The sequence below is a fragment of the Balaenoptera musculus genome, chromosome 10 (genome assembly GCF_009873245.2).
Source record: "Balaenoptera musculus isolate JJ_BM4_2016_0621 chromosome 10, mBalMus1.pri.v3, whole genome shotgun sequence".
Classification (NCBI taxonomy): Eukaryota; Metazoa; Chordata; class Mammalia; order Artiodactyla; family Balaenopteridae; genus Balaenoptera; species Balaenoptera musculus.
Window position 1 is genome coordinate 3,472,857 of NC_045794.1, and position 12,819 is coordinate 3,485,675.

General features: G+C 54.4%; 1 protein-coding gene across 6 annotated transcripts in view; it reads right to left on the minus strand.

The window, feature by feature from the left end:
* Nucleotides 1–12,609, minus strand: part of TSPAN11 (tetraspanin 11) — a 64,577-nt gene extending 51,968 nt beyond the window's left edge. The window contains exons 1-2 of one of the 6 annotated variants that reach the window (XM_036866948.1): nucleotides 12,527–12,609; nucleotides 9,916–10,056 (exon numbers count right to left, since the gene is read on the minus strand). In XM_036866948.1, coding sequence (XP_036722843.1) covers nucleotides 9,916–10,056; nucleotides 12,527–12,542 — 157 coding nt within the window. In that variant the 5' untranslated portion in view covers nucleotides 12,543–12,609. Of the gene's footprint in view, nucleotides 1–9,907; nucleotides 10,057–11,559; nucleotides 11,580–11,986; nucleotides 12,087–12,526 lie in introns of those variants that run through there. The other 5 variants (XM_036866951.1, XM_036866949.1, XM_036866950.1 and 2 more) reach the window with 5 other exon arrangements.
* Nucleotides 12,610–12,819: the final 210 nt, after the last annotated feature.

Consider the following 12,819-nt stretch of genomic DNA (forward strand, 5'->3'; position numbering starts at 1 on the left):
AGCCATCCTGCACTGTCCATGGTCAGATGAGCCAGGGGAGAGCTGGGGGTGGTGGTGGTGGTGGTTCTAAATCCCAGGAATCTATATCATAGACCCAGAAGATATTTTTAGAACTGAAAGTGACCTCCAAGATCATCTGAGAGGTCTTTCACTTGATAGATGGTTCGGCGTGTGATGGTCCCCGTTGGCCTCAACCCCACCCTACTTTTTCTCTTTCTCTTTTTATTGTGGCAAAATACACATAACATAAACCTGACCACTGTCACCATCCTAGGTCACTTGCACAGATATATAATAAGGCCAGTGGGTGAGTGGTTCTCGGCAGGACGGAGAGGTCGGTGCTCTTACCATCCCCAGCCCACAGACAAGGAAACTCACTCGAGGGCACGCGAGCCAGCCTGAGATACAAGTCCACCCCCTCACCCACTCCCCGTGCCGCTCCCCCGTCTCCCAGACAGCGTGGCAGGTCGTCCTGCCCAGGCTCCTGTGCCGGCCCCCCAGGAGCACGGCCTAGTTTGGGTTCACTAGGTGGGCTGCTCTCCAGTTTTGGCCGTGGCGTCAGGCTTCGCTGACTCGTGCCCGGCTCCCAGCTGATGGTGAGAGCATCTCTGCCAGGAGGCTTCTGCTCTGCTCTGCTCTGCTCTGTGCCCGCGGCGTGGGCCTGGGGACCCCGGGTCAGGAGGACTGGCCCCTTCTCTCCCCCCAAGGTGGTTCCCAGTGCATCTGACTCACGCTGTCCAGGCCCTGGACGCAGCCAGGGAGCCTGAACCTGGGCTGGGTCTTTGGAAGCTGCACCGGGACCTTGGGGGCTGAGCCCATGTGACCAGGGCCGGGCAAAAAGGCTGCCAACCAGACACAGGCCCAGAGGAGGCAGTGACCAGAGATGCCAGCCAGGCGGTTCTGCTCCAGCCCCTCGGGCGCAGGGTTAGGCTGGAAGCATCGGAAGCAGGTCTTCCCATCACTCCGCCATCCACCCATCGGTGGTCCAGCCGACACCCGGGCGCTAGTGCCTTGTAGAAATCATAGAAGGTCAGAAGGGCTGGGTGAACGTGACCCTGAGAGTGGAGGGAAACCCCCCACATCCACAGCCCCCCAGTGAGCCTGGCAGAAGCGGGGGACACTCTGGGCCCGTGGGCCTCCCAAGCTTGGATTCGGGGCTCACACTGGAGCTGGAGGAACTGGGGGCGATGCTGTTCTTAGAGACCAGGGTGTGCTTCCTCCGTTGTGGGTGCTGAGCAGGGCAGGGGGTAAGACACGCCCCTCATAGTCTAGAGCAGGGGTCCTCAACCCCCCGGGGCCGCGGTCTGTTAGGAACCGGGCCGCGCAGCGGGAGGTGAGCGGCGGGCGGGCGAGCGAGCGAAGTGTCACCTGCCGCTCCCCACCGCTCGCATCCCCGCCTGAGCCATCCACCAGCCCCCCCGACCCCCACCCCGGCCGCGGAAAAAGTGCCTTCCATGAAACCGGTCCCTGGGGCCAAAAAGGTTGGGGACCACCGGGCTAGATGGTGCAGGAAACAATCGGGGCCCATTAACAATGGTCCCAGTTCTGACTCAACAAGGATTCGCTGCCAGGCTTGACTCGGGGACCCAAGTCCCCGGACACGGACGCCCTGACGACACTGCTCCCCCCGCCCCCAGCACGGTTCTCTGATGTTTGGTTTGGGCTGTCACATACACGGAGGGAAAATTAACGTCACCCTTACCAGCTGTGTGACCCTTGGGTAGGTCACCCAAGTACCTGAGCCAGTCTCCCCCTCCGCCCTCCAGGGGTAAGAGGGTGCGGACCCCCGACAGAGTGACCGTGAAGGCCAGGAAGTGTGGGTGAAGCGCAGCTTGCCCCTCCCCCCCATCACACCGGCAGCAGCAGTGCCTCCATGGAGGGGACGATCGGTGGCAGCTGGAAGGCTTTGTGGCTCTAAGGGACTAGCCAGGCTGCAGGGGGGATGCTCTGGCGGGCAGGAGGGGCCCTGTAGAAGCCTATACCACAGTGCACGTGACTTGGGCTTGCGGACGTTCACAACCTGCTCCTGGGAGTCAGAAAGGCACAGACACTCCTTTCCAGGCATCGGGAAATTAAAAAAAAAAAAAAAAGCCCAAATGACACAAAAACTCATCTCTGTTCCCAGAGATGAGGATTGGTACAATTTCTCATTTGCTTTCAAAACAGTGCCTGTCTTGTCTCTGGAGCAGGACACCGTGGCTGAGAAGTAAGCCTGAAAGACCATTCCTTCCAAGGAGCTGTAGCGTGGAGGCCCCTGAAACTGTATGGAAGAATGTTGCCATTTACGTGCTGGGGTCCCATAGGTTTTAGCACATCCCCAAGGGGGTTTATGACTTTGCTCCACAAAAAGGTTAAGCGTCCTTTCTTGGGTAGGTACAGATAAGACCCGGACTACAAACTCCTACGGGAAGGGCTGTGTCTTAGACACAGGCTCAGAGACCCCGTGGGCCCCAGGGATGCAGCAGAGGCCAAGCTGGGGAGGAAGCCAGGCGTCCCGGGTACCCAGACCCCGCTGCAGCTTGCTTTCTGCCAGAGCACACGGACGGTGGATCTATGTGCGTGTGTGTGCAAGGCTGCGGGAAAGGATGCTCATGCATCCAATTCTAAACTCCAATTTTCACTTTGGGTCTTGGATGTAAATCTGCTAGGTCTTAAGTCCAGGAGATGATGTAATTTATCAAAGAGAGTTTGGAAGCTGCTAAGCTCCCTGATAAATAAACCATGTTTCTTCATCCCGGGTCTGTGAAAACATATTTTCTATGGACTTAGAAACCTCCCCCCATCTTGGAAAGTATTAGAATCTTCTCCCTGCAGGAGAGCCAAGCATAGAGAAACTTGTCTTTTTAGAGATACTTGACCTTTCTGGGCAAGGAAATAATGTACTCACATGGCAACTAACCAGCAACCCCCGCACTGTTACCCTAATTCTTTCCAAAAAAGAACTGTAGTTCCATGAGTTCCAGAGGGAGGATGTTATAGAAACGGACTTGGCATCAGAACACCCTAGCTATTGCCCACATTGGCTCCCTAATCGGGTACCAATTACATCATCACCAGGCGCATCACTACCCATTGTTCCCAAGGTTTGGAAAGCTGCCTGCATGTCCCAGGTCTAGAAGGTGGAGAAGAGACTTAGACATCAGCTCACCCTCACGTGTTGGCCAGGGAGGCCCAGAGGGTGGAGGCCATTTCTCCACTCTCACCTGGTAAGACTGGGAAGAGCTGGGACTCAAACCCATATCTCTGGTCCTCAGTCCTAGTTTGGGGGTTGGGGGGGAGCTGCAGACTCACAGCGCTGCCCCACAGTCATGACCTCTGAGCTCTTGCTGCCTCTGGTCATAACCAAGCCCACCAATACCAGGACATCAGGAGCTAAGGCGCGTATAGTGCTCTGGAGACGCGAAAACTCTAAAAGGATGCCTTGTTACTACTGATAGCGATGATAGTATGCAATATGTAAAATCTGTCTATCAATTTAGCTGCTAATTTTCCAAATGAGGAAGGAAGAATTTAAGAACCCAGCCAGCTCTGTGGGGAGCAACTGCATTTTTGACAACCCAGATGGAATCTTTATCTCTGGATGCTTATGTGCCTCCGGTCCTTGAATTCTTTCTAAGATGGCACATCAGCAATCCAGCCTTTGGGTGGGCTCACACCCTTCCAAGGACACCCAGGACACTGGGCAAGGCTTGGGAGAACTGGGAATAACTGCTTTACATGTTCATAGGCTCACCAGCTTAGATTTATTGAAATGCCACATAATGCCTGATTGCGGGCAAGCTTCCCCTCCACTTCCACCGATCCTGAGGCCAGACATCCCCAGGTTTGTTAGCTGCGGGATTTGGGGAAAGTCTTTAACCTCTCTGTGCCTCAACATTCACAACTATAAAATGGGGATAACAGCACTGTGATGATTGTAGGAGTTAATGTACGTTAAAACCTCACACAGTGCCTGGCACATAGCAGGACATCAGTAGGTTCTAATCCCTATGACATTTCTATAAATGCCCCACGTGCTATGTTGTTGGAGGGCCAGCAGTTGCGGCGAAGTACCCTGGGGGGATCTGTCTTCCCTTGAGGGAGTGGTTGGGAGACCAGAATTCACCCTCAGTTATGAGGTGATGGTCAGCAATACAGCCTTCCGACTTCCCAGGCACGTATAATGTTTATTTAAATGATTTCAAGATAGCCCAGAAGTGTGCTTAAATCCCTGCATTTACCAAATGGCTACCTTCTATAAGTTAATGTACTAAAAGACAGACACATATGTAGTAATGAAAAATAGAGCCCAAAGCTAAAATTGCTAGTCATGATATTTGTTAAGGATAACATGATTGTTGTAGGTGGTAGTGTTATCCTAGTCCCAAGTTCTGCTTCCTGCAACCATTTCACCCCCCAGGGCCTTGGTTGTGCATAAAATAACAACTACAGTTATGTCCAGCCTTGAAAGAACCTTCGAGGCCTCGCTATCCCCTCCTGCTGCCTTCCTCTTGTCTTGCCTTCTCTGCCTAACCATCTCTGACGTTCGCCTGCAAACAGGAAGGTTTAGGTTTGAAAGGCCAAGCCTAAGAGCAGTGGTCTCAAACTTGAGGTGCATCAGAATCCCCTGGAGGGCTGGTTAAAACACAGTTTGCTCCCCGCCACCCCCCCAAGAGTTCCTGAGTTGGCAGGTCAGGTGGGGTCCAGACTTTTGCATTTCTAACCAGCTGGGGGATGTTGACACTGCAGGTCGCAGGCCTCGCTTTGAGAATTACTGCCTTAGGGCAGTGCTTTTCAACCTTAGCTGCACTAGGACACCCTCCCCACCTCTCCCGCCAAGGAACGTAAAAAATCCCCATTCCCAGGCTGCACCCCAGGTGAACTCGGTCGGGATCTCAGAGGGGAGCAGCCCAGAGACCCTGGTTCAGAGGCTAAGCTTCCCTCCAGCTGCGGTGCCCACATCCAGAGCCCTGGGTGCACTGAGCTGTCCATGACCACAGCCTGGGGCTGATGGCTACGGCCCAGCAAACCGTTTTTGCACGGGACCAGCTCAAATGTTTCAGGCTTTGCGGGCCTCTGGCCTCTGCTGTATGTTCTTCTTTGTTTTTTGTCTGTTTCGGCCCTTTAAAAAGGTAAAAATCATCCTCAGCTTGCAGGTCATCCAAAAACAGTTTGCAGAGCCCTGGAGAACAGCCCGTTATGCAACTATTAAATCTAATGATGCAAACAGCGACTCACAATCAGCATTAATCATACAGTAAATTAAAAGCAAGGTAGAAGGCAGACCGATTCAAAGGAACCAAAGGTATGATATAAACATGGTTTCTCCCACTAATCTTTTACTTGTTACCATCACTGTTTTTTTCTAACCCAGTTTTCCTTTCTACATTAAAAAGGGCGGGGGGGTGGTAGAGGCAGGACAGGAATAAAGACGCAGACGTAGAGGATGGACTTGAGGACACGGGGAGGGGGAAGGGTAAGCTGGGATGAAGTGAGAGAGTGGCATGGACATATATACACTACCAAATGTAAAATAGATAGCTAGTGGGAAGCAGCCGCATAGCACAGGGAGATCAGCTCGGTGCTTTGTGACCACCTAGAGGGGTGGGATAGGGAGGGTGGGATAGGGAGGGTGGGAGGGAGACGCAAGAGGGAGGAGATATGGGGATATATGTATATGTATAGCTGATTCACTTTGTTATACAGCAGCAACTAACACACCATTGTAAAGCAATGATACTCCAAAAAAGATGTTAGAAAAGGGGGGGGCAGGCGGGTGGGCTTCCTTCCACCCTCCTCCAGCTCACGGTACCAGTACCTGCTTCCTAGAACTTGCTTGGAACTTTCGGTTTCCAGCAACTTAAAAGCCCTCAGCGACGTGCTCAGAGCTGTCAGAAAGTGCTAACTGCCTTCTGCGTATTTCATTCTCTCCCGGGGCTCCTAGTCCTAACTTCCTGTCTCACCCTCTCTGCCCACAGACAGAGGAGTTTCTTTCTTCTGGAATAAAATTCCTGGCTTCCCTAAGCCTCTGTGTGTGCAAAACACACTCCAAACTGTGGAGTCACGTGGCACCTGCACGTGGCCCCTTCTCCCCCTCCCCCCCCTCTCCAACCCTGAGAGCACTGGGTCCCTGGTCACCAGGCCACTCCCTCCTCTGTCCCAACCTATCTGCTCAGTTTTGGCATAAAAAGAATCGTACCCGGAGCAGCTGGTGAGCTTCTCTAAACGGGCCTCAGAACTCCTAGAGGCTTTGTGCTTTCCAATCTGTTCCAGACCTCAGACGAAATGGACAACACCCACCTCTACTCCTTTCCTTTGTTCTTTTCTTCTGAGCCTTTAAAAACCCCTAGAACCTGTTAGTGAATGACCTAAGCTGACTTTTAAAAAATGTAAATGATTTAAAGCAGAAGGGTGGAGGCCTGGAAAGGAAACAGCAGCCTCCAGCATTTTCCAAAGATATAAATCACAAACAGGGATCCGAGAGCACTTAACCAGCCCACTTGTTTAAAGGATTAGTTCTGCCCTCACTGGGCCACCATCCAGAACTGTGACCCACAGGAGGGTCCTCGCTGGCTTCCTGGGCCAGAAACAAGTATAGCCTCACAGGGCCCCGTGCCTGCTTTAATGCTCGGCTGTTTCATCTCAGAATTCTTAACAATTTATCTTTGAACTTGTGTTTCGTAAGTGAAGTCTCACGGGACGGTGGGCATGAATGTGAGCTGGGGAGATACACACAGTATATGGACCCACTTCTCTGATGCTGCATTTGACCTGGTGTTCCTGATGCCCCAGGAGCACAGAATCCCAGGGCATCCTCGATGCACAGGGTTCAGAAAGCCTCAGAGAGAGTACAGGTAAGGAGTCACGCCCACGATAGGGCTGCCCGGGAGGCCAGGCCCCCTGCTGGAACCAGAGCTTGATTCAAAGCCGACAGAAAGCTGTGCATTCTGAGAAACACCAACAACCAAGGGCCATCCTGTGATAGCCTGTCTTTCCCGATTTCTGCTACCTCCTGCATTACTCACCCACTTACACTGAAAATGGTGACACAGGAGGAAAGGAAGGACAGCCTTTTCCTTTTCCTTTCTGTCCCTCCTTTACCACTAGGCCAAAGGTGGTGTGTGTTGATGGAACGTGTGTGTATCAAGAAGTGAAACAAAAACACCTGAGTTAGTTTCGTGCCCCATTTCTACTGTCCTGGTAGGAACAAAATACATGTGCACATACGAGCTGTGAAACAGGAATCGTGCCATTTTGGTGATTCAACATATGAGTTAAATGCTCATCTATTTACATCTAAAACAGGCGTTGCACAATATAAAGGCGAATGTAAAATTCATGCAAATCATTCAAAATTTTAATTTTTCTTTACTTAAAATGTCATTAAAAAGCAAGTGAAAAAAACACGTCATGACAAGTCAATAAAGAGGCCATGGAAGAAAGGAAAAAGCTTTGTATTTTAGTACCTATAGGCACTTTTTCCTGCTTTTTGAGTTAAGGGCGCGGGGGTAGGGATTTCTCCTTGAGGCACAGTCTTAGGCATGGCTGAGGAGTGCTTCTGAAATATCCGCCCAGTGGACATTTACTGAACTCCTACTGTTCGCCCAGCTTTGTGCTGGTTGCCAGGAAAAGAAAGTCAATTTCCATCCTCCAGTAGCGGTGAGGAATATCATTCTGAAACCCGGGTATGGGACATTGTTTTCCAAATGTCAGAACCCTCGTACGTGTCTAGTAAAGGGGCTTCTGAGAGGGAAATCTCTTTACGATATTTCAAGGAACTTGGGCTTTTACCTGTCAAAAATGCTTCAGAGTTCAGCTACCACTCTACATGGGCAACCAGGATAGGTAATGCTTTTTTATTAAAATTTTGCAATCGGTTCCAGATCTCAGGCAAACTGACACAAGCTGATTCACTGAGAGTGAATCCCTATCAGTTTTGTGGCTTTGAATAATTTTTTCAGATGGAGAAACAAATTTTCATTTATGTTGGAATTTGGCTGATAAAAAACTTTCAAAACCTGGGGTCCGTGTTTAAAAACAAGAGGAAGAATCCATAGGTCAGGACAAGGGTGAGAACCACTTTGGGCTACTTCCCCCCCAGCTGCCAACACACATTACCATTGGAGAGGGTTTGAGTACCCTACTCCTGATCTCAGCAGATCAGGGACCCAGTGGAGCAACTTCCCATAACATTTCCTGAACCTCTGTAACATCCTCAAGTCTTGAATTCTTGGTATTTGACAGCAAAGCTTCTTAAGCCTTTAAGAAGGGCCATGTGTGTAGCCCCCGAGGAGGGGGGCAGTGAGCTTGGATGGGAGAAGTTCTGGAATACAGCCAGTTCCTCTTGAAGCCAGGTGGGGAGGGGAGTGGCCCAGTTGGAAGGGCACCCAGGGGAGATAAGGGGTGGGGCTGGCCTTGGGGGGCGGGAACCTCGGGGACCTGAAGCCAGGCTATGACCTAGAGACCATCTCCTCCGCTTACAGAGCAGGAAAGGTCACGGAAGGTGCTCAGGAGAAGGCAGAGTACAGATTCCAGGCTGGACAGCTGACCGCCCCGGGCTCTCTGCCCCCGGCACTTTCCCGATGCTTCTCTGAGCTCCAGCTGTGGCCTGGGTGAGACCCCCCTCCCCGCCCCCGCTGCAGTCTGCACTCAGCTGTTCTCGCCTCTCCTCTGCGGAGTAAGTTTCATCTCCTTCACAACTGGATGCTCGGAGGTCAGGGCTGGGTCTTTATTATTCTCAGGCCTGGAGGACCAAGGCTCTGGCAGGCACACAGGGAATGTGAGAATATTGACCCCCGCCCCCCCCGAACCCCTCTTCCCCCTCTACCACCACTATTGGCTCTGCCCTCTGCCTGTGCCCTCTTGGAAGGTTAAACCTTCTGGACCCAGGAACGCACAAGAGTCAGCCCAGCAGGGACGCGTACAAGAAGCAAGGTCAACGGTCTTAGCAGAGGGCTCTGTCTTGCACTCAGTCCCTTCTGTCCACTTCTCCCGTCCCTCTCCTCAACCAGCCACCTACAACAACCCCACACACAACCCAACCTCCTTCCCCATCCTTGGGTGAACTACTGATGCCCAGCCCTTGGGGTTTAGCAAAGGTGGTGATGAACTGTATTCTGTGCCCCAAAGCTGGGCACAGCACCGGACAGGGGAGTCACCCCGCCATTCACAAATGAATTTACAAGAAGCGACAAAGGAGGGATGTTTTCCGTGGCTACTTAAATACAGGGCGTGACACGCCATCCACCTCGCTCTCCGGGCTCAGGAATCACTCAGAGAGAAGGGCCTCTTCCACTACCAACTACTTGAGAAAAACCAGGCTGAGCAAACTACTGGGGAGAGACACGTCCATCTGGGCAGTCTGCCTGGGACACACCCAAAGGAGAATGATGGCAGACGGGAACCCCACACAGGCAGCTCTCCAGTATCAGTGTGTGTCCTATCCACTCTGTGATGTCCACTGTTTCCTCCTGGTCCAGAACCCTGCATACCCCTTGATGCAGAGTCCTCTTCACATTAATCTTGACCCAAAGCTCAGGAAGTTAAACCAGTTGCAAAAGAGCAACCATATCATGAATTCCACGGCCAAGCAGTGATGCCTGATGGGATGACAGCTCTGCGTGTCTGAACCACAGCCTTTGGTCCTCCCCGAGGGCTGAGTGTGCGTTACTCCCCATCCCAGTACCGTTATTTCAACTTGGAGCTGAAAAGGCCCCATTGTCTTCGGATGCAATGGTTTTCTAGTTTTATTTTAATGGGAGGGCCCTTTCTTCAAGGGAAGTCCTACCTGGAAGCCAGCCTGTAACTCAGATCAGTCCCGAGCTGGGGTGTGCAGAGCCCAGGGCCCTGCCTATGGGCCCGCTCCCCCCTCACAAGCTCCCAGGACTACAATGTGAAAGACACGCATCCATCTCTCTTATGGATTTACTCACTCACTCTGACACAGCTTCTCCGGAGCACCTACTAGGTTCCAGGTGCAGTGAGCCAGCAGGTAACAGGATACAGGAGGCCCCTCCTTGGCAAAGCTCTCAGTGTGGCTGGATGCAGCTGAGGGAGGTTCAGATGGCACGGCAAGTGCTAGGAAGGAAACAGATCAGCGCAATGTGACTGAGGCCTGGAGGTGGCCACTTTGGATAGAGGGTCACTTCCTCTCTGAGGACATGAAATGTGAGCTGAGACCAGAACTATAATCTGGAAAGATGCTGATTTTGACCAACAAGGTAACAGACACAGAGAGGTGAAGGGACTTTCCCCAGGTCACACAGCGGGTAGGAAGCCGAGCTGCACTGAACCTGGGTTTCCAGGGCTCTTTACTAAGCAGCTACTATGGGCCAAGAAGCCTTGGTGACAGGTGACATCCAGGGGTGACAAACCACAACCACATGCCAGTGTCTGGGGCTGTGAGGACTCTTGACACCCTCCCTGCCCTCCTCGGCAGGTACAGCGTTGGTCCTAGAGGATGCCCTGTGACCAGAAGATGGAACCCTGAGGCTGGTGACGAGGGACGGAGAGCTCCCTCCTCTGCCATCTCCCTGGCCAGAACTGTGGAAGGTGCCCTGACTGCTTCTGGTGGTGACAAGCAGAGAAAAGCCAGCCGGTGGGTGTGAAGGTCCCAGCCCACCCGGAGGAGGGTCTCTGCACAGCTGAGCTGCTCCAGGGCTATGATTTGAAGACCTGCCAAGCCGGCTGTCCTCTTGTGCTCTGGAAGCATCCACACCAAAGGGACAGCACCAGGCAGGCCTGCGAATACCTCACACTCCAAGGGATCGAGGCCCGGCGCCGGGCAGACACTCCCACCTCTGGAATATTCTATGGAGCGGCGTGAAGACAGCTCCTGCTGCAGCCCACAAACCTGGCCCCCGAGGCATTCCCCAAAGCCCGATTGGCACGCCCGTGGGCCTGGCCTTCACCCTTTGTCCCTGGAGCCTCCCTGCTATCAAAGCACTTTGCTTAGCTAACTTGAGCCTCCAGACACCTCCCGAGGTGGGCAGGACAGCAGTCATTAATCCCATTTTGCACACGAAGCAACTGAGTCCCAGGCGGACAGGCGCAGGGAACATGCTACTGCCGTGGTGACCCTCCACCAAGTTCTGGTTCAAACCCAGGTCTCCAACTCCACCTTTAATCCAGCTGCCCACAGCTAACCACAGACCACCCGCTCCGGCCGAATACCACCCAGGTCTCTCCCCACACGTCCACCTACCCTAGGCCCTACAGTGCACTTGGGGTTTTTCCAGGAGCTCCCTTTTCTCTCCACGCCACCCTGCCCCACAGTGGGTGCCCACGTGCTGAGACGGCCAGCACTCACCCCCGCACCCTCGGCAACTGAGACCCAGCTCGAGATGCCCTCCTGAGCCCCTTTCATATTTCCAGCCAAGTCATGTGTGTGAACGTACAGCTGGTGAAAACAATACACCTAGAACCTTCCACACCTCCTGTCCTTCCATACCAAGCCAGCCAGCCGCAGGCACAGGAACAGGCAGGAAACACAGGTGACAGGGCCTGCAGAGCCGGGTTCCCCCAAATGCACAGATACGCCCACGAAACTTGTGGACCACCCTGCCAGGCAGACGGACCCACCGAGAACGATCCTGTGCCCGCACAGGAGACACGCCAGCTGCCAACACTGGGCAAGCCCTTGCCGGGGGTACGGAACCAAGGACTGTACTCATTCTAGTTAGGATGGCTCTGGGCCTGTCACCTCGGGCCCGTGCATAAGAGCCACCAGAAGTCCGGGTGGACAAAGAGAATGACGTGTGGAGGAGGGACAGACGCGCACTGAGGTCCCGAGCTCCCTCCCGAGACACTAAGTGCAGACGGGCAGCCTCGGGAGGACGGGTGGGAACACGGCAGCCAGCGGTGCGTGCTCGCCCCATCCTGCCCCCATCCTCCCGGGAGTCGGCTGCCTGGGCCCGCCGGGCCGCGCTCGGCCACGCAGCTCCCAGCCCCTCCCGCGGGAGTCCCGAGCGGCCGCCGGGCCCCCTCCCGCGCCCCCGCCCGCACTCACCGGTCGCGGGCTCCGCAGCGAGGGCCGCCGGCGCCAAGGCGGGGCTGCAGGGCCAGCGGGCGAGGACCGCAACCGCGCTCAGCCCCGCGCTCGCTCTGCACTTCCTGCGGCCGCGCCCCGCCTCCTGAGCGCCCACCCCCGGCCCCTCCAATGCCCGGGCTCCTTCTCCAGCCGCCCCGCCGGCCGCCCGTCTTTGTTTGGGGTTGGCCTTTCTCCCGTTCGGAGCGCACGAAGCGAATCCAGTCCGAGTCAGGGCAGCTGTGCGGTGGCCCGGGGTCCCTGCGAGGAGGGGGGATGGATGGGTGGATGGGTGGATGGGTGGATGGATGCATGGATGGATGGAAGTCGAGCGGCTTGCAGACACCCTACCCGGGCCTCCCGGAGGTCTCCCTGTCCCCCAAGTCGGCCCCTAGTGGGGCGTGAAACCCCGCAGGGTACTGGGGGAAGCTGGCCGTGGGAGTGTGTGGGGGTTCTAAGGACCAGCCCGTGTGATCACAAAGAGCCTCCCCTTCCTCCCCGCTTCCCCCCAGACCCACGTACACAAGGAAGACCCCATCGCAGCCCTGCCCCTCTGAGAGTCCTGTGGGCCGTCCGTCAGCTTTTCATTTCCTGGGCTCTGGGAGTTAAGGTCTCCTCCCGGACTGGAGAAAAAAGCAAGAGTCGACACAGCCCATCTGTCCCGCCCTGGCCCAGACCAGGGGCAAAGCTGCCTGAACTGGATCCAACCGGTGGGGCCTGATGGTTACTGTTACTTCCCAAAGCAGCAAAGGCCTGAGCTTACCCGACCGTGGTCTTTTCAAATTTGAGCACAGAGAGCGCCGTTACCCATTTAC